Raw genomic sequence first — 27600 nt, 5'->3', positions numbered from 1 at the left:
CATGTTAAAGAATAGACTTTCAAAGTTCATTGGATGCCACTTCAAGTTCTGCACACATGGCCACGTATGATTTCTATATTATTTATTAATTAATTATTAATTAATGCTGCATATGCATTTAACAGAATAAAATAGTGTGTGTTTTGAACAATAAGACCTCATAGGAAAAAAATATCATAAGCTAAAGCTTGGGTCAAAATTTTTGTTTACAGTAAAGCTTTTTGGATCACATTTTATTAGTCAATATATTATTATAATGTTTTGGCACAAATCCTTGTCCAGTGATATTTGCACTCACATTATTTCCAGCTGTGTAACTTTGTACTTCGCATAGACATCTGTATGGTGAAACGCTCGTATCACACGATCTAGCGTGTCCATGGCAATTACACCTGTCGTGCAAAATAAGCATTTTAGGAAATCAGTAACATTTGCTATTATAAATCTTTATTATTATTTTTAAATGTGTCTGTCCTTACCTTCCACTGACAGTGATTTCATTTATTCCATAGTACCGATGCCTGTGGCTGATATTAAAGCTGCCTGTCCACTCCCTGTGATACTGGCCGAACATATGAATCCTCAAACTGGAAGCTTTCACAAACTCTTGGAGACTGTCAGTACGATAAAAGTCATTATATCCTGGTCGATTGGCGGGCTCTGGTTTAAGAATGCTAAAGGTGATATTGCCGCGGGAGTAAGGCGTGTCCCTGAAACAGAATTAAGATTTTGATAAACATGTTTTCTTTTAACACCTATATTGTATATATCAATATCGTTGTAAGGCCTACATTACAGGGGTACACTATTCATAAAAGTACTTAGAAATTCTTAATCAAAATGTCTAGCCTTGCGTAAAGTTTCAGTGGAAAAAGAGTTTTTACCAAATCTGGAGCTCTTATTCTTCTAGGGGAATGCCTTTGTGAAGGGGTGGGGCTAGCCCCAGACAGCCTTTAGTGGGTGTGGTCAAACACTGCTCCATGTGCGAAGAAGTTAAAAACGGATCTGGAGACCCAGGGAAGAAAGGCTTTACTCAGATCAAACCCAACAAGTTTCCAGTAATGCTAGTGGTGTACATATGGGGAGGGCAGTCGGCCCTGTGTGCCACTCCTCATGGGGGTGCCATAATGGTACACAGAGGCACCAAGTCTCCCAGAAATGTCCTCTCTCTCGTTGTCTGCCTACCTTCTCCGCCGACTGCTTCTGTGTCCCTGTCTCCTTTCCCACAGCTCCTCTGCTTCTCTTGATCCTTGTCTTTCTGTCTTCTTTCGCATCTCCCCGTGCCTTTTTTCTTTGCTTCTCTCAGGGCACACCCTCTCTACCATTGGAGGAACCACTGGAGACGCTGTCCCCTTGGTTCTGCCCTTTTGCAGAAGTACTATGGGCGGTCTGAATAATGCAGACAGACTCATGGAGGAATAGAGGTGCAGAAACTCTCCTCTTTTTCCTTAAATTTTACTTAATGCAGAGAGGACCGCACTACCAATGGCGTTTTTTTTCCTGCTGCCTACCAGTAACCATATTGTTATGGACAAATCCTTCCACGTACAGATAAAACCTAGCCCTTGGTCCCTGGTAAAATAGTCACCAGTTGTGCACAGGTGAAGAGAGATGTGTACTGGTGGAGACATAGACCTGTATGCCTCCCCACATGACAGCCTAACCCATCCACATCCACTTTTCGGGAGTATGAGCAAGTATCCCGCTGCAGCTTTTTCCTTGGTAAATATTTATATAGAAAGTTGGAAGTGATTTATTATAAAGGCACACACGAGAGTATGCCTAAGAATACCTTGAATATCTTTAGAAATACTGCATGTCAAATAATATAAATCCTACCTGGGAAGCTGCTGACAGTTGACTGAATCAGGGTATTTAAGAATCCCATTGTTCTCCATTCCGAAATATTGACAATCATTAGCAAAATATTGCCAGTCCACCCAAGGTGAGTTTCTGTCTTTCTTTCTTTGGATTTTTAAAGCTTGTGGCATTAGACTGTAAAACTGAATAATGACGTAAAAAACCTAAAAAATATATATATATATTACGCAGAGCAAATTTTATACCAGTTCGTTTAATAAAAATAATATTAACAATCCAAAGAATTTGAGCCGTCTTAGAATTAGACTTATTTTCTATTTGGTTACTAATCAATCCTTCTTCGTTTGCAACTACTTGGATTTAGATTCTACTACATGAAACAGATCAGTGTAAGAATTATATTACAGTTTCAGAAGGATCGACTTATTCATAAGGAATTGACTTTACCCGATGCTGATTCCATTCGGCAACACTAATTAGATAAGAGTTATAAGAACACTAGTCAAGATAATTATGATCATGTATCATAATCAGTAAAGGGAGATGCTGATGAAGGCAGAGTCGAAAGATAAAGTAGCGAATCCGCGCAAGGCTATTAATCTACCGAAATCATCAAAGTATGGCAGCCTCACTGAGCAAGCACATTGGCAACGTTAACAGTCTAACGCATAGCCCAGATGCACACAGACATCATCGATGTTATCAGCCTAACTAATATGCTTGCGCTACTACGTTGAAACCACTTATTTGCTGCCTAATCACTGTTTTAAAGTGAAACGGAATACTAACGTGACTTACATACAGTATATCAGTCATATCAGTGCTAATCTCCTTGGATCGCTTTTCTTTGCTGTGTAAAAACGAAGTCAGAAAGTACTCGACGTGATTTTATTTTTTTGATCTGCGAACTACTCCGAAAACATTGTTACATGGAAGCCACCTATCATTCTGAAGCGTAGACGTTAGAGCTTGGGGTTGGGCGGAGAGTCGGAGAGTACTGGGCTGGGATTGGGTGTGAGCAAACATCAATCTGCCTGTAGAAAGAAGAAACTGACCAGTGGAAACAGGGCTTCACCTGGAACAATTACATAGAGTCCTCAGATATACCCGTAACCCTCCGGTAAGAAAAGTGTTCTAGATGCTGACTATTTCCCACTAAAAAATAACTACAATCTAAGTCAAAAGGAATAAACCAAAACCATTATAGTTCATCCATCTCTGCTATGGTTAGCAATGTTTTCTGTACAACATTCTTGGCTGTTTCGGCAGAAGATTACCTTTTCTGGTGGATGGCTGTAGCTAAACAGAATTTAAAGACCATTTTTTGTTGTTGCATAATGTAACTGCAGCTTCATATTAGCCATTTGTATGTATTCTAGCCCAATCTACTAGACAAACACCCTGGCTCCTTACTCCCATACTTCTGTGTGGTAAACAATAGGATGGTTCTATGGAGGACTGGACTTCATTAGCATTACCATAAAGCATCAACTCAATGTGGTGTTTGAGCACCCAAAATATCACATGACTGATGACAATGGCAGCCTCTTGGTCTCAGATAAAGGAAGTTTATTAGGGCAAAATTAGGAAAAAAATCATTTTTGTGCTAACCTAGATTTCTGTATACAACACTGGATTTTATGTTGTATTTTGATGCATCAAAGCAAATAGCATTCATATAGTTTACATAGTATAGGAAGTAGTTTAAATTATGTTTCTTTTGTTTCTTTACTTCTAGGTACAACTAAGTATTTGCAATAAAAATGTTACAAACAAAACCATGTACAGGAATCAGATATTTGCCAGTAAGTTAAATAAATGTATGGCAAATTTCTACAGTCACCTGATATTGTCCGTTGAGAAGGTCCAGGGTTATGGTATTGCCATTGTGAAAATCCGAAGATGAAAGCAAGGGTGAAATCCATGTGGTCTCAAGGTCCTTATCATTAATGTACGATAAAGGATGTGAATCTGGATTTAGTCTTAAAATGATGTCCTTGGTTGTCTCATTAACACCATTAGGCACGCAAAACCTTTCCTTCAAAGGGTGTACACGAGGATGACTACCAGGGCAACGACATTCAGACTGAATGTGCAAATAGGGGAAGTCTTTGGAAAACACTTCAATGATCTCTCTGCAAGAAAAAAGAGACTTTAGGACACTACAATAAATAATAATAATAAAATAAATATGTTGCAGTTCTATTCATTAATTAATCAAATTAAATTGTATGTATCAGGCAACACATATATATCGTAAAACAAACATATGGAAAGGTATCTCAAATTGATATGCTCTCGCCTACTGTTGCCCAAATTGCTGATTGTTGTGGATTTGTTGAGGCAGCCTAGGGTATGACTAGGGTTAGAAGTGCAGTATTCAGCGTGTTACCTGTCCACAGAAGCAATCAATCACTCAATCAGATTCCAAACTCTCCACCATAGCCACCATGGCCAAGACCAAAGAGGATGTCAGGGACAAGATGGTAGATCTACACAAGGCTGGAATGGGCTGCAAGACCATCACCAAGCAGCTTGGTGAGAAGGTGACAACACAAAGAAACACAAAAAAAACTGTCAGTCTGCCTTGGTCTGGGGCTCCATGCAAGATCTCACCTCATGGAGTTTCAATGATCATGAGATCGGTGAGGAATCAGCCCAGAGCTACACGGGAGGATCTTGTCAATGATCTCAAGGCAGCTGGGACCATAGTCACCAAGAAAACAATTGGTAACACACTACCCCGTGAAGGACATGGAAGTGGAAACGTTACGCTTTAGGGGTGTTTTTCTGTTGGTGGACAGGACAACTTTACCGCATCAAAGGAACCAGGGATGCGGCCATGTACCATAAAATCTTGCGTGAAAACCTCCTTCCCTCAGCCAGGGCATTGAAAATGGGTCATGGATTGGGTATTCTTGCATGACAATGACCCAAAACACAGGGCCAAGAGAACAAAAGAGTGGCTCAAGAAGAAGCACATTAAGGTTCTGGAGTGGCCTAGCCAGCCTCCAGACATTAATCCCATAGAGAATCTATAGAGGGAGCTGAAGGTTCGAGTTGCCAAACGTCAGCCTCGAGACCTCAATGACTTGGAGAGGATCTGCAAAGAGGAGTGGGACAAAATCCCTCCTGAGATGTAGCCAACTACAAAAACCGTCTGACCTCCATGATTGCCAACAAGGTTTTTGCCACCAAGTTCTAAACCATGTTTTGCAAAGGGGTCAAATGCTTATTTCTCTGAGTAAAATACAAATCATCTTATTTGAAATGCGTTATTCTGGATTTTTATGTTGTTATTCTGTCTCTCACTGTTCAAATAAACCTACCATTAAAATTATAAACTGATCATGTCTTTGTCAGCGGGCAAACATACAAAATCAGCAGGGGATCAGATCATTTTTTCCTTCACTGTATATACACACAGAACTAAGAACTTTAATGAAACAAGCGAAACAAGAAACAGCATGGTCGATTAATACAAAAATGCAGAATGTACTGTAAAATCTCATACATATAATACAATTGTTTCCTAATTTTAGGACTCCTAGATAGCGGGTAAATTTTATAATATAAGATACATTATAACCTGAATGTTAGGGGTTTTCCTGCAAATCCTGAGCAAATAACACTTTTTTGTACCTGTTTGTAAGGGCCATTTCATACAGTCGGAAATCTTGCATTCTTCCAACAAACTGCTCCAGGCCTGTAAAATATAAACATTTTTATACACGTGTGCCAAGTCTCTATACTGCGAATATTTACATTTTATATCCCGCACCCCTATAAAACTTTCCTAATGATACCAAAGGTTCCATTCGTCATATTATAAAAGGATGATTTATATTATCTTTGAAGAACATTTTGTACCATTTTTTATTCTGATTAGCAAGGTGGTAAGGAGCCCGCCTCATTAAGCGGAAGTAATGAGCCAATCCAAGTGCCACCTTTAATTAGCAAAGAGATAGGTACAATTGTTCTTTAAACTTCTACCATGAAGGCAGAAAAGTGTTTCGTGATTAAAAGTGCCAAAATATTGCTTTGAACTGTTATGATTTTTATAGTAATTTCATGTTGTGCCTTAATGATTTTTAGAGCTAAATAACTAACTAAACAAATTACTAAATTACTAAACAAATATAGATATAATGTAAGAAATAATTTTTATACTTTTATTCTGTTCAACACACATTAGGCCCGAATGCATATATTTTTAAGCACGTGACGTAGCTTTTCTGTGGAATGTGGGTGTATCTTATGTCTGCTCCAATAGGATTCCTTAACGTATACCCTAACTGAATGTAAAGGGGTATAAATAATCATGGTTACAAGGGCAAGGTCCCTTTCACCTTCATCTCACCAAGAAAACGGAGCCTACAGTACCTACGACCACCATCTGTTCATCAACCAGTACTGTATGAAAAACAAAATCTGAACGTAGAAAGAAATACAATATAATATAATAATTTTTACATCCAGAAGATTATCCATGGTTTCTCAAGTGCATGGTTATACTATATTCCAATTTTGACTACAATTGTCCCAATTTTCATCGCCTCATAGTCTACATACATGGCATCATCCTTTCTAATAAGAATGAGACTATGATGTTATATGTTATATGCCAACGCTTCACCTCAGAGGCCGCACAGTTTTGGGTAAAGATACTATAGGGTGGGTGTCAGCAAGGGAGGGCTGGCACCTTTTGGGCTGGCCAGGCAAAGCTAAGTGGCCCCATCTGCCCCTTGTGTCGCCCCTCAGTAACGTACACACACATTTCACACACTCTCACACTGACACACATACATACACACTTGTGCTACAAACATAGCTACTAGCACACACTCAAACACACATTTATACACTCATGTTAACACATAAACACATATACACTCATACTAATACACACACACACGCATGCTAACACACATACACACTCATGCTAATACATATACACACTCATGCTAATAACACATAAACAGTCATGCACACACTCCCTTTAACGCAAACGTAACACACGCTAACACATGCACATTCACTGTAACATGCATATGTGTGACATATTGTGCTACTGTAACATTTCATGGTGTGACCGATGAATGTTGCAATCTTTTTTTTCCCAATACAAAGAGTACACTGTTCCAGAGAGATAGTTTATTAGAGCTACGCTCTCTGCCAGTCCGTGCCCTGCTGTAGTATTTCATGTTCTGCCAGAACTGATAGGTCTCAAGCGCATCAGATAAATTGTCTACACGGTGCGGACTTTCCCAAGATTAGAAACCACATACATACAATCATAAACGAAACGATAACATCACATAGTCATGGAACCTTGTATGTTAGACGTGTGATTCCATGTACAGATCTTGGCGCACAAAAAAGGAAAATTCTGTTTCTAGTTAGTATTACCCCAAAGGCATCAAGTGAAATATTGTACAGAATGGTAAAAGGGATTTACGATAAGTTGTTCAACACAAATTTACCGCAGCTCTGCTCCTATGACAATGCGTCTCGTTTTTCATTTTATGCTGCATTTTGCAACCAGAGTTAGAGAAGTTATCTGTGCATTGCTTCACCTCTATTCACAGTGTATCTTTCTTATACTCATCAGCCAGTGGAAAACTGGAGGGATTATGGCAACTCTTTAGTAATACGTGCTTCCATGTCTTAGAGTCATGGGATTTCAGATAAGTCGCTTAAGTACTTCTGTTTTTCATAAACCCTTCAGCCTTCCTCCTTCCATCCTTACTCTCACTCAGGTGTAGTCCTCATCTAACATCTCTAATCCTGGTTATACTCCCTGTTACCATTTATCTGATCCATATCCCTGGCCAAAATCTTACCCTTAATTTCCCCTCTCCTTCAATAAACTTAATATACTCTTTTGTCAGTCCTAATATAACTCTTGTTCCCATAGCTCTTCTTTCTTATTGTCCATAAAGTTCCCACCCTCCCCATATAGCATGCTGGGCGCATCGATATTGCATAAACTATCTATCGTATCGAACAGAAGAAGAGCATCCTGCATCCACCAATATTTTATGCAATATCCCTATATCCTTTCATTAACATTTTACTGAAATTATGTTGTTATTAGTGTTTAGGGAATTTAAAGAAACATTCATGTTCTCACTACAGTTGTCCTCTAAGCAGAACGAGGAAATGATCTCTGGCTCCACTGGATCTCTCTGACGGCTGCCTTGTGGTGCCATGCAAGTTGTGGATCCAGATAATGGTGTGAGGACCAAAGTATGGTCCAAATAATATTTGGCACCACAAGAGAAAGCAGTGCCAAGAAAGATCGAAAATATTTGATAACTGACTTGATCTGATTTTAAGAGCCTCTAATGAATAAGCAACTTTACATCACCTTTTAAAAAAACAACTCATTTTTTATTTATATTTATATTTAAAATATATTTAAATATATTTATATTTATTTATATTTTCATTACAATCATTACTCAGTCCAGCATATTAAGATCAAGATATCAAAAATTTTCCAAACAATTTATTTCCGTTTCCATGTGTATAACAAAGGGGAACGCAAAGGCAGGGCTAATGAGGACTCCCCTTTTTTTTGTATGGAAATTCTCCATTCTCCCTCTTATATTACTATTATAATTTGATTTCCGTTTCCTAAAGGTTATCTTACTCTTTCCCCTAAACACAGAAAAGTTACCAGTGTAAAGAACTGCTTATCTGGATGTAAGAGAATTATCAGATGACAGCTCAATTAGTAAAAAAGGATTAACATACCGTTAGCATTTTGTCCCAGTACAACGGAAGTGTTTACTACTGTATCAGATATAGGGTCACTCAAAGTCCTGGAGTCGAACGCGGTTCCGTTATCTTCCAGGCCGTCGACAAAAAAACTTATCCTGGTTTGGTGAACCTGGAAATAGAGACATGGAATAAACCGGATAATCATGTGCAAGTGTTATTATTATTACTAAATTCTAATTACAGAGCACCATCAGATTACGTAGCATTAATACACTAATAGGGGCAGTTCCACTTTAATACCCAACTCCTTTGTTATGATTTGAGTTTTATTTTTAGGGTTCAGTGAAGCCAACTGTTTTCTTGCACTGGTAAAGGTGGGTTTAGATGCTTCCATCTTTACTGACTTTTAGCACATGGGGGAATTGCAGAGACAATAGATTTGCCCATCTTCTGTAGATAAATAATAATACCATTCTCAGTCCAAAAAAAAACATTAGCTATCTAGATCCAATATAAGGGAGCCAGCCCTGAGATAGATCATTAATAGAAAAATTATCTGAAGTTATCTTACATCTTTAAATATAGTGAGAATCAGGGGATGGAAATGGGTTTGTGATGGACATTTGCGTAAATGTCATGGATAGACCATGGACCTCCACAAGGCTCTTTTAGGTGCGTTCAAGAAAGGTCCAGTTAGTGTGAGTTGGCAGTTATGTCGGGATTGTAAAGCAGATTAACGCAATTTAGGGAAAGATTACAAAAACAGCAAAACCTAATCAGGTTTGTCTATGAATCCGCTCACAAATGATCACATGGTAACTTGCAAGCAATTTCATGGTGACTCACAAGCACTAATATAGTGACAAAAAGCTCTCGAGGGCAACTTGTAAACTGCCACTCAAAAACACCCCTTTGTCTAATCTTGCTTGGTTAACATACAGTGCATGAATGTCTCCCATAGCATTCATTTACCCACAAAAGAGTTGGCTGTGTTACCATCCCTTACTGAACCAGCAAGCACACTTCAATCACACGAGAGAGCGATCGCCTGTATCTATGGAGAATGAGTACCTTTTAGACAAGAGAAACAAGAGGTAAGTAATAGGAAATTATATTCAGACGAGTGCAGTATCCTGATTTTCACTCGGCTTTAAAAAAAAAAAATCACCGTCTGAGAACAAGTTCACTAGAATGCTCATTCTTCCTCATGAACATAAACTCAATTGCCTTCCATTGCTAACCGAATGATTATGATCGGAGCCCTTAGGTACTGCAATGATGCATAAACAGCATATATATTTACGAAGAGGAGCAAATAACCCTTCCAAACTGTAATGTTACTGGCAGATTATGTTTTGAATAACACTTCTGATACTATTGCTTACAATTTCAGTAAATTGTGCAGTTCCAAAGCCATTCCAATTCGGCATTTACCACCGAAGGCAAAAAAAAAAAACAACAAAATTAATTCTAAGAGAGCGTTATTTATGGTTTACAAACATTTTTGCCGGAACGTTAATGTTTTCTTTCGGAATCTCTATCTCCTTCTATTTTCTTGCTATTGCCCAATCTATATGCATGAAAACTCTGTTGGATTTCATTACAAAAGCAGTTAAACATAACAACTATAGATAGAATAGCCCTTTTTTTTTTATATTATTATTTTTTTTTAAAAGCCTGTTCCTGTCATTCATGCTTTGACTGTTATCATTATAAAAGATACGACCGTCCCGTAGCGTTATTTGTAATATTATCTCATGTTTTACAACACCCTTGCACAATGCGCAGACGTATGAAATATAACTCATGAAAAGTTCTCACTGGTATTAATGCATAAAAAAGAAAGTGGTTTCATCTCAACTGTCTTTACCCGGCCAAAAGCTGACGTACTGCTCATATTCCTTTATCACATTAGCCCAGCCACGGGGGAAACACATTTGTTCTACTCAACTCCACTAAAGATACCATTACCAATCTCACATATACATGTTTTATATCAGCGGTATTCTCAGAGTATGAGGGAGCAAACAATATATTAAGACTAGCATGACAGTTTATTTAAGAAAAGAAAATTGTGTCTGTAGAGGGACAGAAGTTGGAAATGTATGTCTAAAGCTTTATGTCACAGTTCTAATAAAGGTAATAATTCTTTAAAAATGTTCTTTATAGCAGGAAACACTCTTGTGATAGTCCTGTCATATCATTCAAATAGAAATGTTATTTTTATAAGTTAAAAGTACACCGTTATTTTTTTTTTTAAAGAAATGTAATTTTTTTCTATCAAATAAAAAAAAAATTAGAAATCTGTCTTTTTATTGTAAGATGATTTTTTTTTTTTTGGTGGGGAGGGGATTTATTGAAATGATTACTTGGTAACATAAACGTCATTAAATAAAAATAAAATAAATGTGCATCATATTTAGAAAATGAAAGTAGACAATGTATATGTTTTCAACGAGTATTTAATACATTTTAAGAAACATTTTTAACCAAAAACTATAGCATATGCAGGGATATGCTGATGACTAAGAATATTAAAGGCATATATTTATTCTATATGATAAACCCCCCCCCAAAAAAAACGCACAGTTAGCCAATAAAATAGCATTTTTATACTATTTATTGTAAACCAATCTCCTCATTTTATTCCCTATATCTTCATACTACCGATCCAGGGGGTAAGAAAAGGATCCATTGTTAAGATTAAAGGAGCTACGGTTTTGTTCTTCAGAGTAGGGGCCATAAAGCCCTGGAATGCCCATGAAGGGGCTAATCGCACGTTGGGGTGCGGTAGTTGCATATGTGGGTGGTGATAGCTGCACAAAGGGGCAGGGGTAATCTCAGACCATCCATAGCAGGCAGAGGGTTGAAGAGAAATGGGCAGGGAGTGGATGTGATCAAACACTGCTCCAGAAAAAAAGGGAACTGACCTTGCATTGACCCAATTTTTTTTATTTTTTTTTTAGGGAGCCCGAGGTGCGTGCTCCTTTGGTGCCACATTCTGTGCACAAGGCAGCAGAAGCCAGACTACGATACCTTGCATTGACCCAATTTTTTTTGTATTTAAGTTTATTATACAAAACTGGTTATGATAAAACAGACATCAACCTGTTTTAGCAGGAATACATAGAACAGTAATATTAGCACAGATAGACGATAAGCAGTACTGCGACGCAGCGCAGGGCAATACACGTTACAGTACGACTTCAGTTTACGGAAAGCAGTGTACAATTACATTCCCAGACGTGGCACATATGGTTAGCTATTTTTTTTAGGGAGCCCGAGGTGCGTGCTCCTTTGGTGCCGCATTCTGTGCACAAGGCAGCAGAAGCCAGACTATGATACCTTGCATTGACCCAATTATCCATTTGACCCCATTAGCAAACTATCTTTAGATCCCAGTTTCCCCTTTCCCTGTCTGATGCCAGGATTGTGTAAGTTGGTGTGATTTTCTGTTATAACTAATCTGCATATGATCTGCATATTGCATTTTGCTTATGGTGTGATGCATGCTGGTCATAGCTCACCGCCAGTCTGTTGAAAGGCTCTTGGAGGCCGGTGGTGATTGTTTCCTCAAAAAAGTTAGTTTCTGTTTTAACTTGGTGTAAGTCTTGTTTTCTTTTTGGGTTAAGTCTTGCTGCTTGGTCTTTTGGCTAAGAGCAAGTGAGTACATGTGAGAGGGGGAAAGCTTAATTCTTTGGCCTTAGAGCTAGGAGTGTGTCGAGTCCCATGGCTGTTTTTAAATCCCCGGTTTGTGGTTCAGGATTGGGCTCTCTGCGCTGATTGTAAGTGTGAGGTTAAGCACACTGCACTCTTTCATGTGTCACATGCTGGTAAGTACCTTGGACCTTTTTATTTTTGTATGCGTTAGCCCCAGCCTTCTGGCTTGGTGTGTGGTGCATATGAGATAAAAAAATTTTTTTACCACACCAGCCAGAGGGCTGGGGCTTCCAGTGGGAGCACTTTTTTGTATATAGTTTTGCCACACGATTTGCACATCTTTTTCCACAGCGCACATGTGTTGTTTTTATCTTTTGATATATTTTTGAATTGAGTACATCTGGAATTTCAAAGAGTTGGACCTCTGCACTGGGAGGTGATCTTGACTTTTTAGTTGTGCAGGAATGGGAACTGGAGAAGGCACATAAAAAAACTGTTTGACCGTGTTCCACAGTATGCCACAGTGACCATAGATTTTATTGATTATTCCTCTGAGGATGTTGACCCGGGAGAGGTGGATGGGACTGCTGTCTCCACCTCTGAATCACAGGGATACTGCGTAGCTAGCCCAGATCCGATACCGGAGCTGTGTGATTGTGCTCCACATACAGATCCAGAGACTGGGGATTTATTAAATTTTTTGTCTGAGGATGTTAACCCAGGAAGGATGGATAAGACTATATATAGGTCTCCACGCCCGGGTTCTTGGAATGCTGGGCAGTCTGCCCAGATCCCTTAGCCCTAGCTGAAGCTCTGGCAACACCTGCAATGGCTACAGGGATCCAGGGAGATGCGTCAGCTGGCCCATCTCCCCAGCGGCAGCTCACAAGTCCGGCAGTGAAGGAACCTGTCTTTCCTCCCCAGCGGCAGTGGGAGCAACAGGGAGATGTGGCAGCCGGCCCCTCTTTCCAGCAGGAGCACCAGGGAGGAGATGCAGCCGGCCCATCTCCCCAGCAGGCAGCTCACAATTCTGGGAGCGGAGGAACCTTTCCTCCCCAGCGGCAGGCTGACCCAGAAGATTCCATAGCCCCAGCTGAAGCCCTGGTCTCTGCCCAGCACTTGTAAAAGCTGCAAGGAATCAGGGAAATACAGCAGCTTTGGGCAGCACCTAGAGGTTGTATTTCCCATTACAGACAGTGGACCCCTGGATTGCATTACATACTTCCAGCAAGCAGCAGTGAATCAGAGAGAATCAGAGTGCTCTAGATCCCTTTCTCCTGTCTGACCAATATTATTGGTTCTGATGGCAGGCTTGTGTAAGTTGGTGTAGTTTTCTGTTATAACTAAATTGCATATGTTTTGCATATGGTGTGATGCATGCTGGTCGCAGCTCACCACTAGTGTATTGAAAGGCTCTTGGAGGCTGGCGGTGATTGTTTCCTCAATAACGTTGGTCTGTGTTTTATTGTAGTATATGAGTTGTTGGCTGTGATTAAGTGACAAAGGGAAAGCTTGAAAATTGCATGAAGCTGTGAGGCTGTTTCTAGGTCCCCAGTACTTGCTCTAGGACCGGGTGCTGTGCGCTGTGTGTAAGTGTGAGGTTAAGCACACTGTGCCCTTTCGTGTGTCACATGCTGGTTAGCACCTTGGGCCCCTACATGGACTTTTTATTTTTGTATGTGCTAACCCCAGCCTTTTGGCTTGGTGTGGGGTGCTGGTTGTTTTTTGTCACACCAGCTGGTAAGGCTGGGTCTTCCACTGGGAGCATTTTGTATATAGTTTGGTCACATGATTGCACTTTTTTTAACAGCACACGTGTGTTTTTACTTTTTGATATTTTTTTATATTGAAAGTTTATTGATGCAGTCGGTTTATAGACAAGACACTGAAAAGCCACGGTGGAGCTGGGTCCCCTAGAGGTCTGGCTTTTCTGGTGAGGAGGGGAGTCGGGCAGCTCTTCTGAGCAGCCCCCCTCCTCCAAACGACAATTTCAGTGGCCCCAACCCTTGGCCGGGGGGGGAGGGGTCACATCTCCTTCGGGAGTGTGACCCCTGAATACAACGAAGATGGGGACCTGGTGTCCACTGTGGCCTTATGGCACTTTGGCACTGGCACTTTTTTCTGTTTTTTTTTTTCACAACGAAGCACGAACCTCGGGGCTAAAAAAAACCCTGTAAACTACAGTGCCGATGAGGTTCCCGAAGAGCTATGATTCCTGCTGTCTACAACACTAGCCCTGCCTGGTTGAGGTTTTGTGTTGCCGGTGGCCATGGGGAGAAGGGAGGATCGCCTGGGGGGTGTACGCAATCGGGGTACAGGTTGTTCCCGTCACACTGAAGTATCTACTTACCTCTGTGTTGTTTAACATTGATAGAGAGAATTAGCATTCTTCTTCATGTAAAAGGTTCTCTATATTTTAAAGGACACGTTTTCACTTGATATTCAAACAGTTATGATGTAAAACACTTTCATTAAATTATAAGTACCTTAACCTTTTCTTGAAAGAACTGGATGATTTAAAGATTTATAAAGAAATTTTTCCTGAACTAGAAAATGACTCATTTTTGACATGTATTGAAATGATAATGCTGATTTCGATAGGCATTCTAAGAGCATTTTTCTCCCTAGAGAGTAATATAGTCATGGTTTCCCCTCCGCATTTTGATTTTAAACTTTCTTCGCAGAGCTTTTAACGTGCCACCGTCTGCCAAAGTACGTAGAGTTACACTGATATGACCAGGCAAAATAAAGGCTATGAAAAAAGATTATGTTTCATAATTGTAGACAGTGAACCTAGAAAAGACACATCAATCTGACATCTTCAGGAAAACTTCTAAAAGAGCTTTTGTTTAATCAGTTTTGGGTTCGGTCAATGGAAATTCATTAAGGGCTATGCAATTTTCCGGACAGTACAAGTGTATCTTTGGTTAGGTAGGGAGTTTGAAGCACTCTGAGGCTAATCGTCACTATGTAATAATTAATAGTTGCTGTATAATGCACTCCTAAGATGGAGAAGCTTTGGAATAACTGAATAAAACACTAAACGCATAATAAATGAACCTATCTTGAGTAATATTGGTAATGATCAAAGGATGTAAAGTTAGGACTGGAAAGGGCATATGGGGGAAGGAGCTCTGCCAGTGCTGTATTCCAACATTTTGTTACTAGATGGAAACCACATATAGACAAATATTTGTTATATATACCGTCTTGGCTCGAATATAGGCCGCACTTTTTCCCCCCACTTTAAGTCTTTGATGCGTTTTTCCCCCCACTTTAAGTCACGATGCGTTTTACCTCTGCCCCTCCCCCGGACTTACCGGAGCAGACTCCCGGGTGTCTTGCGGGGCCGGTATATATATGCTACCACTGTCCTCCTCTGCCCCATCCCCCCCGACTTACTGGAGCGGACTCCCGGGTGTCTTGCGGGGCCGGCGGGGGACATCTACGCAATACAACTTCCGGTGCCGGCACTGGATGTGCCGGCACCGGAAGTTGTATACGCGTATCACGTAGATGTCCCCCGCCGGTCCCGCAAGACACCCGGGAGTCCGCTCCGGTAAGTCGGGGGGGTGGGGGGTGGGGCAGAGGAGGACAGTGGTAGCATATCTCGGGGAGGGAGGACAGTGGTAGCATATCTCGGGGAGGGAGGACAGTGGCAGCATATCTCGGGGAGGGAGGACAGTGGCAGCGTATCTCGGGGAGGGGACAGTGGTAGCATATCTCGGGGAGGGAGGACAGTGGCAGCGTATCTCGGGAGGGGGGACAGAGTGGCAGCATGTTTTTTTGGTGCTTTTTTAAAGAGAAAAACTTTTTCTTTAAAAAAGTACCAAACTTTTAGGGTGCGGCCTATATACGGGGGCGGCCTATATCCGAGCCAATATGGTATATAATTTTTTATTATTATTTATTTATTATTATTTTTTATTTATTTATTTTACTGTGACATAAATAATTTCTAGAAGGTAGAGCCATTTGCTAGGTGTATAAATATATGCACATTTTAACAACATCATAGTACGTAAATGTTCTAGCGGCTGCTGGGCTTCAGTTACGCAACACGGCCGGAACACTTACTCATGCGCACCCAGCGCATTCTACCTCGCAGACGCGTGCAACACGTCTCTGTGTCATAGGTGCTCAGAAACCAAATTCTCCCAACAAGATGTCTGCGACAAGGAAAGTAACAATGTTTCTCGGCCGGCATTAAGAACCCACGTCTCTCATTTTAACCCAGCCTTTCTCCTTTTAGCTAATTTTCCTTTCATCCAGTTCCCTTTTCTCTTGCTTTCCTCCTGTTGGGGCCTAACTCACGCAAACCCCGATTTAATGAATAAACCTTAAAGTTTATTCCTAGCATACTGTGCAACGATAACTAGCTTTTGGCAACTAGAAAATATACCTGCGCAGATGAACGGGCTAATAAAGTGGAATATCACCAGATTATCATCAATTTATCAAAACCTATATGCAACATTCATTTTTTTATATTTATATATAAATTATTTTCAGGAAAAAAGACACTCAGTAAAAGCACATTTTCTAAATATTTAATATCTCGCATCTAATGAAACAATGCAGGTAGAGAACAGGAAGTGGTTTTCAACTTCCTGCTTGGGCTGACCGTAGAATTCTAATGCCCTCTGCACTGAGGGATCATGGGAAATGAAGGAAAAAGGGCACGAAATAACCTGGCTGTTCCTTTGATTTAAGACTTTGCGGAATCAGAAAAGCAAAGAATAAACCCGATGATAGATTGTTTCCAGTGCTGAATTCAATTATTGTTTTATCTCATGTGTGACAGTTTATCTTTAACAACATTTAATGTGTGCGCTTCATGTTTTACAACAGCAATATTATACTCTCCCAAAACACCCCGTCCTATGAAACACAAAGATTGATACAAAGATTAGGTAACAAACACCCCTTTAAAACTTTGAGGGTACCTTTCTTTTTACTCAAAATTTTAATTCAACATTTTTAAATTCCCGTTCGAAAATGATCCATTTCTCATAGAAACTAATTCTTTTGTATTTGAAGAAAGCACAGAAGGATATTGTTTTATTATCTCCAGCGTTTCTTTTCGCGCTCGGTTTTGAAACACTTTTCACATTTAACCAAATGTTTAGATCTCTTTTATTTTTCTCTATTATTATTTTTTTTACTCACCTGCACACTAAGATGAATCCATTTCTTCACAAGAAATCTCCCTTGTGTCATTACTTTTATAGGAGGCTGCAAACCATTTACTGTGCGATAATAAAATACGGTTCCTTTCTCTGAGATTGTAAGTTTGAACACAATCTGTCCATCAGCAGACTTTTCTATCACACACCTTTAAGAAGTAAATAGGAAAAAAGATCAAAATCACCTTTAGGTAAACATGTATGCCAAAATAAAATGTAACTTGTACGGCTTAAGAGTACACAAGCGGCAATGTACAGATAACTTGTAATGGAAAAAAAGATATTTTTGCTTTAATACAGTTAGCTTACTGCCTTCCCCATTTACTACATATGTCATCTAGAGCTTTTGCTGTATTCCAATCCTTTCATCGTTTTAACCGAGTCTCTAAGCTGATTTTTTTTCTCCTGGTTCACTTGAGAATTTCTGTGTATAACTTTATATTGCCTTGCATACGTATCTATATTTTCTGGTGTTACAACTAGAATCAATACGACAATAAAGCCAACCAAACAGAAATGTATAACTATGAGACAAAAAAAGTGTTTTAATGGTATTGTGGTGTTTTTATTTTTTAATTTGATAAAATATCAAATTTTCATGCAGCTGCATATTAGCCAATAGCCATGTTTTCAAGCTCTGTTATCGTATACAAATCTATTAGACAAACACCCTGATTTATTATCATATACTACCTCTGATGGAAATAGAATGGCTCAGTCTCAGTCACCCAGCCTGACACTCTGACTAATAAAGGTCTGTGGAGGAATTTAATTGTCCAAGCTGGGATTCATTAGCACAATAAGACGAGACCAAGGACTGATTAAGGTTTAAGTCTTTTCACTAAGGAGATGAGCTCTTAAATGTATTTTATGCTCATGGATAATTTGTTGGCTGTTTATGTTTCCAGCCAAGCTCCCCCACCAAGGCCAGTGCTTATGGCTGTGCATTTAGGGTTTTCAAAGTCTTCCGGCCATGCCAATATTCTCTATTTCATTACAAACCAATCAAGACAAAGACTGAGGTATACTTTGGGTTTCACTCTTTACAGATAAGGTTTCCCAGAAGGCCTGAATATAATGCGCATGATAGTAATACATATGTGGGTCAAATCAAGTCAAAGGCCATTTCTATATGGGGCGTAGGTGGTTGTTTAGTTGAAGACCGGGCATAGAGTAGAGAAGGTTCTGCCAAACGGCAAGAGGTTGTGATAAACACCCTCATCGCCAGATCTCCACGTCCACAGATAACAGAGACTTCTATGGTTAGACACATGAAAACATCTCCAACTAACTCTAAAACTATTGGAAAACATTAATATACAGAAATACACAAATTCTCTTGAGATTCTAGAAGCTGTAAGGTCCAGAGAAAAGAATAATTAAATAGCAAACATTTCATCCTTGCTAAGTCTTTCTCTATGTTCATTCTACTATGAAGCCGGTATAATTATGGTGGAGTCTGGGCATTCTTAGACAAATACTTTATTTTGAACAAGATTTCCTTTCCAACTTGCAAACCTGCCAGTCATAAGTCCTGATCAATGACAAATGAGATGCCAAAAGCTGCCTAACCTAGAGAAATGTCTACATAATGTGTCATAGGAAAAAAAATATAAACACAACAGAAAAACATATACCATAAAGCTATGACTACTTGCATAAGAACCACCAGAAACCACTTAACTAGCTCCATTTTTTTTCTCTAAAAACACAATTTTATCTGCTCCGTGATATGGAAACCAATGGGAAATAAGTCACAGAGAAATCATTTATCTTTTCCTCTTTATACTATTTAAATTTCACAGATGGCAGCTTCCCTGTTGTCGGTATCTTGGTATCTGTTCATTCCTTCAGGGCTTAATTGGAGAGCACTTTTAGTGGATGTGACATGAAAATTGGGTCAGAAAGTGGCCACACAAGAAGTCACACCAATAGCCAGTTCAACTACACTCCTCAAAATTAAAAAAAAATCCCGTAAAGAAAAAATGCCGCTTTTTCAATCATTTGCTCCTGTTTTAAACAAATACCTAATTAGTTACTTTCTTATCCTCGCTAAACAAAGCCGAAAAATACCATTCATCCTAATTTGGTGCCACGGGCAGGAATTCCTTAAAGATTTTATGCATTGTGTATCTAATGATAGCAGCTATTTTTAAGACTTGCCTCAGGTGGGTGCAATAGAAATTCAAAGATATTATAGCACATTATTTTTTAACACACATGTGGATACATTCAAAAGAATTTCGGCAGCGAACGCTCTGTAGGGAGCATCGTTTTAGAGACAAATGGATTTTTCATTATTCAGCCAATTAGGGCATTACTTATTCTCTAGTTGCATGTGAATAATCGAATAATTATGTGTACACGGTACACAAAAAACATGTCAAATTTACCAGGAAAACCTGTGCTAAAACATAGTATAATATTTGTGTGTATATATATATATATATATATATATATATATATATATATGCTATTAATTATACTATCCCAAAGGCTTTTATTTTACTTATTTTTTTTTTGTAGTTACTGAATCCCATATATTTTTGCAGTGAATTATTATCCTTTTGGGGTTTTTTTTGGGGGGGGGGTTGTTTTTTTTTTACAATTACCTTATTTGACTTATATGACTATATTATTATTTTTATTTATTAAATGACACATTATTTGGAACCTATGTACATAGGACCGGACCGGGAATTAATATGCGGCTGTGGCACTTTTGTGCAGGTCCACATGTTATACAGGTTAACAAAGAACAATCTAGAAACCAATCATTCTTAACATATTTTTATTTTGTGGCTCATAGAATTAAAGGTAACATGAAAAATAAGTGAGAAAATGCTGATTGTTTAAACAGTGTTTCCATTTCTGCCATTTTTGTATCATATTTGAAGTTGATACATTTTTTTGGGGGGGTTGATACAATTATTGTATGTTTGGTTTTTATAGAATTTTTTTGTATTTTTTTTTTTTTATTCAGTTCAAATGCTAGTATACAGCAATTAAGATGGGGAGTGTATTTTTATAAAGCCTTCATTGGATAAATGACATAGATAATCAAAATAACTCAGAGGAAGGAGTTGACCAGATCTTGATAACAGAAGATGTGTCTGGATCTGGCATGCCGGACCCTCTGAGAGGCTTCAAACGTCAACGCTCCAGACTTCTTGCAATCTGCGGCTACATAATAAATGTGTTTCACTGCCCAGTGATTCTCCGTTGTGTGGCCTCAAACCCAGCATGAGCGGTAAACGTGCCAAGTCCTGGCAGAAACACTAAATACCCCACACCTAAAAATCTGTGCAAATAGAAAAAGTGGGTGATCTGCAAATCTGTCAGTCTCTCTTGATATTTGTTACTATAACACTTATTTTTATAGAAAAATATTTAAAATAGAACCTGACGGCTCAACATTGTGTTAGTTAGAATTCTATTGGATTCCAAAGATTCCATGCTTGGATATTTGAGCGGGTGATTTAAACACATCCTTCGAAGAGGATTCCACACTTGTCAAAAACCTACACTTTTCATTTTAGTATACTTAATAAACCTAGTCTGCCTGTTGTTTCTGACGTAGCGTTTCAGACGTCCTCGGTCTTGTCTAGTTAGGTCAGCTTTATGCCTGTCCCATGCATTTTTAAATGTCCTCCCTGTATCAGGTTCTACCACCCCTGATGGAAGGCTGTTTTACTTGTCTAAAACCGAAGTCCGTAATAACTATATTCAGTGTAAAGAAGAACAAGGAGTCCTGGAAGTGATGGTTTGGCTCCCCACAGAGCCCTCATCTCAACATCACTGAGTCTGCCTGGGATTAGATGAAGAAAGAGAAGCTACTGAAAAATAGAAATCTTCCGGGCTTCTCGCCGCCACACTCCTCACTCTTGCAGTCCCTCGGCTAGGAGTATCAGCCTGAACTGGTGCCCGGGACTCACAGCGCCTCTCCAAAATGCGCGAGAACACAGAAAAGAACAGAACTCAGGTCTGTGTAAGTAGTGCCAAACTTAGCGCTTACTCATATGCTTATGAGTCAGCATATAGCGTTGGAGTGTCAGGGGAGAGCCTAGTGGTGCCTGGGGGAGGTAGAGGAGGAGCAGAAAAAAGAATGCGTGTATTTAAGTGTATGGTGGAAGAGTGAGTGGGTATTTGAGTGAGTTTCCTCTGTAGTATGTATCTGTGCTAGATATAGGGGGCTCTGAAGAAATACTACAACCAGGCGCCACTTACCGCAGGCTCAACGTTGTTCTCATAAAGTGTGCTTATAGGAGGCCTTTAAGGAAGAGTGATGGGTGGTGCAATGGGATGGGCTGATGGGTGAGACATGGGGGCCCAGGTGTAAAGACTGTACTGGGCCCCAAAACTTTCGACGGTGGCCCTGTTCACAGTAAGGGCAGATACAGGATTTAAGGTTTTATCAGAAAGGGCCAATAAAAAGTGTGGAATCTTGTCTACAATTACCTGCTGCGCCAGTCTATTATTATTATCTGAAGCGATACGGATCAAATCTAATAAGTGGTAACATTGCTAGTACTTATTTTTTCCAAAATAGTTGTTTGAAGATATAATATTATTAAACTGCAATCTGCAAAGTGTGTACATGCAAATGGAACACATCCAACTTTTACGTTGATTAATGTATCACCAGTCATAGGTTTATTTATTCAAGTTTGCCTTTCCATCTCGCATTTAGTTTGTATTTAGGAATATTGAGATTTTTTTTAGCCAACAGAAGGATGAAATACCCCCCTCTCCATTGCTCACATGACTTGCGTCTCTCTTCTGCCCTCTTCCCACTTTCGCATTTATGATTTCATATCTCTGAAATTCCGTACCCCGTTCCATCAGACTTTCTCCCTCGTACGCAAATTTGAAAAGCTCACTAAAATCCACTTTTTCTAAGACGTGTACATCCTTCCCTTCCAACGCTATCAGCCAGCATCCTAATCAAGCCACCCGCAACATCAGCAACCTCTACGGATCATCCTTCCCCATCTACTGAATAGATTGTCAGCTCACAAGACCAGGACCCTCTCTTCTGTGCCAATGTTAACATGTGGCATTTTACTTATTTACATCCACTTATTGTAACTCGTATTGTAATCTTCTGGTACACAGAACATAAATACATCTGGAATTATTAAGAAAGTAAGTGCAGTTTATATAACGTTACATTAATTAATTCTTGCTTTTAAGCATAAATTATTGATTTAGTTGAAATTGCTGCTCCACCTATTTCTACTGCTGCATTTAACTCATTATAACTGAATAGGTGCATTAGGTACATTATTCTTGGTATTGTTGAATGCCTGACCCCTTCCAAGAAATAATTATTTAATCGTGTAAATTGTTGCCTCTTTCATAATTTTTTGGCATGTGACACACAAGCAGACATGGATAACCACTTGCCATAAAAACTGAATAAAGCTTCCTAACGTCTCTGTGTAGTTTTTATGTATTTAACTCTTCAGATCAAAGAATATAATAATAATAACACATTTGCTCTGGTTTATATACTTTACATGCTAGCATGCTCAATCCATTGTTTTGAATGAGTGGAACAGCACCTTTAATATACATTTTTAGAGCTATTGATGTCGCATATGAAAATATCTGATGATTTTACTTACATTACGCCTTCTTCTTCGGGTTTCAGCCAAACAGTCAGGGTGAAGGAACTTCCAACTTTTAGAACAGGTGGCGTTACAAAACAGTCCTTGTGATAAAAAATAAAACTGGTGGAGTTGTTGGGAGATCCAGGATGCAGGTCGGATTTATCCTTCTTTACACATCGACCAACATCGGAGAGAAGTAGCTGCCGGTGGCCTGGAGGCTTTGATCTGTACGGGCACTCCTGGACACACAGCCGTTGAGCGCATGTCTGAACGCTGTTAATATCGACATCACTTTGACAAAAAACACTTCTTTCCGGGAAACCGCATGTGGCACGAGCCGGGTCAGTGGAAACCGGCCGGAATGCCGCAAGGTTCTCAAGTCTGGGAAAATAACCTTGATTGTCGACTACTGGGAGGCAGATAATACAACAGACTAACACAGGTTGAAAAATACGAACCAATATACCAAGGTTTCCAGCCCAAACCAGAGCTTCAGTTTTGAAGGAAAAATAAAAATTATCCATTGATGACCTGGGGGGGGGGGGGAAAGAGTATAAATGCTTTAACTTGCATAGATGTTTTTTCTTTATATATCATCAATTTCTGACCAATGTAAAAAATATTTGTCTTTTAGTCTTAATTCCAGCTCTGTATACCGTAGTGTACGTCAGCATTGAAGAAAACATTGTCGTATCTCATTTTGCTCCAATCAACTCCATTTATTTGCAGACCTGGAGGCCGCCATTGTTGTCGGTCATGTGATATTTTGGGCGACTTTCCCTGCCCAGACACCACACTGAGCTGAGTCTTTATGGCAATGCAATAATAAATAATATTTAGTTTACTTTTTGTAACTTTTTAAACTCCTGCTACTACTACTTTTTTGTTGTTGGTTTTTTAATCGTGTGAGGTTAACAGATATTGCTATCTGTCTCATTATAATATTGGAAATAATTGATTAAGTCACATCTAAAGTTATAAAAGTGGCACTTAACAACCAACCCAGAAAATGTTCGGCTGATATTACAATAAATGGGAACTCTACTGATTTCATCCAGAAGCTTCAGAAAATCAGTGTTTACAGGACCTCGGGATCAAGGTGTTTGAGCGACAAGTTGAGTAGCAGCACTTGAACACAGATCTGTTCCTCAACCCGATTCCATCTGCACCTTTCACATCTATTTGGGACGAGCCATGTCTTATCATGGCCACCACCACGTTTCTGACGCTTATAAAGCACAGGAGTGGAAAAGCTCAAGAACGCCAAAAAGTAGAAATTATGGACATTCCTTTGCTTGTCGTGGTTGACCCTACAGTTTCAGCTTTAGGGTTAACATCATCCCTGTTACTAAAATACTCACATACTGTATGGTTTAGTAATTGGGGATTGTATGTTTTAGTGATTGGAGATACATTCTTTTTCTTAAACAAAGTTATTTCTTAGTAAAGAACGTCCTATTTTTAAGAAATAAATATTGGTGCACCTTTGATCTCATTTGGCCTCCTTTCCATTTCTTCTTTCTCTTCTATGACAATAATTAGAAGCTGGCCAATTAAGTGAAGTAACGGCGTAAAAGGTTCGACTATGCAAAGCATCTCTCGTCACACAAACTCTCTTTCTTGTTTGGTGGAAAGTTAATTTAGACAGAGAAATAAAGTAAGGACCCGCTTAAATGAAGTTATTTAAATTGGTTAGATGAGCACACGCCAACGATTAACTCTTTCTACGCTGACAATTAGAGCGAAAGTAACTGTCCCAACTTCTTAAAGCATATCAAGAATAAAAAAATTCTAATGACACCCATTAAAAAACATTTATGTAAATAACATGTAAGGAAACATAAAAGGTAGCCCTGGGGCATGGATATGTGAAAAGCCAGATTACTTATTTCAGATACATGTATATGTATATATATATATATATATATATATATATATATATATATTTATATATCTATAGATAGATATATAGATATATAAATATATATATATATACATATATGTATTTATCTATACATATATATATGTATATATATAGATAGATATATACTGTGTCTATATATATATATATATATCTACTGTGTATATATATATATATATATATATATATATATATATATGTAAATAACTAAATGTATGTTGAGACTAATGCATAAAAAGTGATTCTGGTCCAATATATGAAACATGGTCTTAACCAATCGATTTGGTTCAATCAACAGGAACGTTCCATTAGTTGCCATGGTGATTAAACCAATTTTGCACACTTTGCTTCAGAACCATTTTTATTGTGTAGACTGAATTAATCCGGCTTAGGTTTAGAGCTATGTTATTATACTATCTGTGCTATTTTAAGTTGATTATCGAATACATTTGCTACGTCCTGGTATAGGTTGTATATTTACCGTGCTATCGAGCAGAATGCGGAATGGTCTCGTCACACTCCGGCCCTTGTTTCACGGAGTTTATCTTTTAACATAAAGCAAGATCTAGGACATTTCTAACTTTGAAGGCCATACGTTCAGGCATTAGAAATAGTTCGTTCCTACTTATTTTCAATACACAATCTCATTACGAAACACACAATCGGGGTTAATTTCTTAAGTGCCATTAGAGTGTGGCAAAGTTTTAAAAGGGGTCTTTAAAAACCGCTCCATAACCCTCCATATGTCCTGGTTACACAGTGTCATGTAATACACGTAGAATTTCGCTTTTAGAACTCATTAAATAACATAACAGGCGTATAACAACACACAATCTATTATTTAAATAAAGCGTACGCGATCATACTTGAAAACTTTGATCTTTTAGGCATCTAGAATAAAGGCATTCAAACCGTTAACCCTTTCTGTTCCAGTTTAAGGATCCAGTACCGTACCGATTCTTACAGGCAGGCTGCATACACACGGACAATGTCAAGCCCTGAATTAACTGAATTGACAATGAATACTCCCTTCCAAGCCACTGAATGATTTAGTATTTTAAGTATCTACAAGTAGGCATTTTTGAGACATAATACTGCAATGTTTAAATAAATAACTATATTTTGTTTGCCTTACCTTGTGTGCGTCGTCTTCCTGCTTCTTTGTGTCCCAGTAAAGCTGATTAAGGATTCAGTCGCCACCATCTGTCTTTTTACATTACTTGATACTTATTTCTCTGGCTTTTGTTGTTTATCCATTCACCTTTGTGTATATATTTAGCTCATTTGCATTTTTTGGTAACCATTATATGTGCATTTAATAAATAAACTGTGTCGGTAGAAAGTTAAAAGTTCTCCAAAACCTTAACCTGAGCCTGTTCACTGTCTCTCTCCGGAAAAAAAACACTTCTAATGTTACTAAGTGTCATTATGTCAGAGTACAGAAGAATTCTTACCACTTAACACCCCATCTGTCTGAAAGTAGGGGTTTTATCTAATTAACAAACCGCAATACCCGAACACTTGACAGGAGACTAATAATAAGTAATAAACCATGAATATACAACTAAAAATTATGTGTTGACTTATTGATATATTGGCATACCTCCTTTTTTTGTTATATGCGCATGTGTGCTTGTATCTTAATTACTGGATCTGAATATAAATAATCTGGATTATTCAGTTAACTGGGAGTTGAGTGTTTGTCATGCGAAGGACCATCTTCTCATTCAAGAACGTTTTAATAGTCTCCCCTTTCCAACTTAACTAAACATGGCCAGTTCTATCCTCTTTAAAATACAAACTTGCCAGGGTTAGCCACTCATAATTCATAGAAAAACATAGAAGAACCAGGTTTAGTCGATAAAAACCTACGAAAAAAATACTGGTCAAAGTTTTGGACAACCCGATTTACTAGCCTGTAATGTATTAGTCCTTCTACGAACTTGGTTATAAATGGATTCTAAAAGATGGGCTATTTGGGAGTTGTAGGTCTTAATATATAACTTACATTGTCATAAATGCTCTCTAATTATCTAAGAACTTAATAATATTCCTTAGGTGACAAATGCTTTGTTTCTAGACACAAAGCAATATTTATCTGTTAAGCTATATTTATCTGTGAAGGATACACAATTCTAACAAAAGCGCTGCTTTGTGGGTAACAGTAGAAACATGTAGCTATCTATACTAGTCGGGAAACAGTTCAGGGCATCAAATATCAAAACAGAGCTGAAGCTTAAATATTTTGGGCTGTCCTGTACTTGACCGTACCGTACCGTACATGACCGTACTGCATTACATTGCGTTTTATATACAGCGAGCCATTAGATTTCAGATCACTGCTTACAATCAGGGCCGGACTGGGACTGAAAAGCAGCCCTGGAAAAATTTGGAGACCAGCCCCATATAGTTTATCTCACGGTGAAGCTCTTATACCCACACGCACCCGTTATACACACCCGAGTCACACTATATGCCATTCTTTTTATCTCATTATTTGTATTAAAATGCCAGAAAGCAAAAGTGTTAAAAGGCCCTAATAAATTAAATACATTACACATAATGGGATCAAAACATTTACTACTGCGAACATTTTTAGATGAAAGAGTTCCATTTTATTCAGTGGAACAAAACACTGATCACATTATTCTTCACGATATTCTGGTAAGAAACT

At 38.7% G+C, this 27600-nt stretch overlaps 1 protein-coding gene across 1 annotated transcript in view; it reads right to left on the bottom strand.

The window, feature by feature from the left end:
* The window catches only part of USH2A (usherin), a 266301-nt gene extending 241700 nt beyond the window's left edge, over positions 1 to 24601 (bottom strand). Inside the window, exons 1-9 of the mRNA XM_053459159.1 lie at positions 24490 to 24601; positions 23021 to 23414; positions 17377 to 17542; positions 8581 to 8716; positions 5464 to 5527; positions 3665 to 3956; positions 1840 to 2024; positions 480 to 710; positions 299 to 392 (exon numbers count right to left, since the gene is read on the bottom strand). Coding sequence (XP_053315134.1) covers positions 299 to 392; positions 480 to 710; positions 1840 to 2024; positions 3665 to 3956; positions 5464 to 5527; positions 8581 to 8716; positions 17377 to 17542; positions 23021 to 23414; positions 24490 to 24601 — 1674 coding nt within the window. The remainder of the gene's footprint in view (positions 1 to 298; positions 393 to 479; positions 711 to 1839; positions 2025 to 3664; positions 3957 to 5463; positions 5528 to 8580; positions 8717 to 17376; positions 17543 to 23020; positions 23415 to 24489) is intronic.
* Between the last annotated feature and the right edge of the window lie 2999 nt (positions 24602 to 27600).

The sequence above is a fragment of the Spea bombifrons genome, chromosome 3 (assembly GCF_027358695.1).
Source record: "Spea bombifrons isolate aSpeBom1 chromosome 3, aSpeBom1.2.pri, whole genome shotgun sequence".
NCBI classification, from domain to species: domain Eukaryota; kingdom Metazoa; phylum Chordata; class Amphibia; order Anura; family Pelobatidae; genus Spea; species Spea bombifrons.
This window is presented reverse-complemented; position numbering and strand designations above follow the sequence as displayed.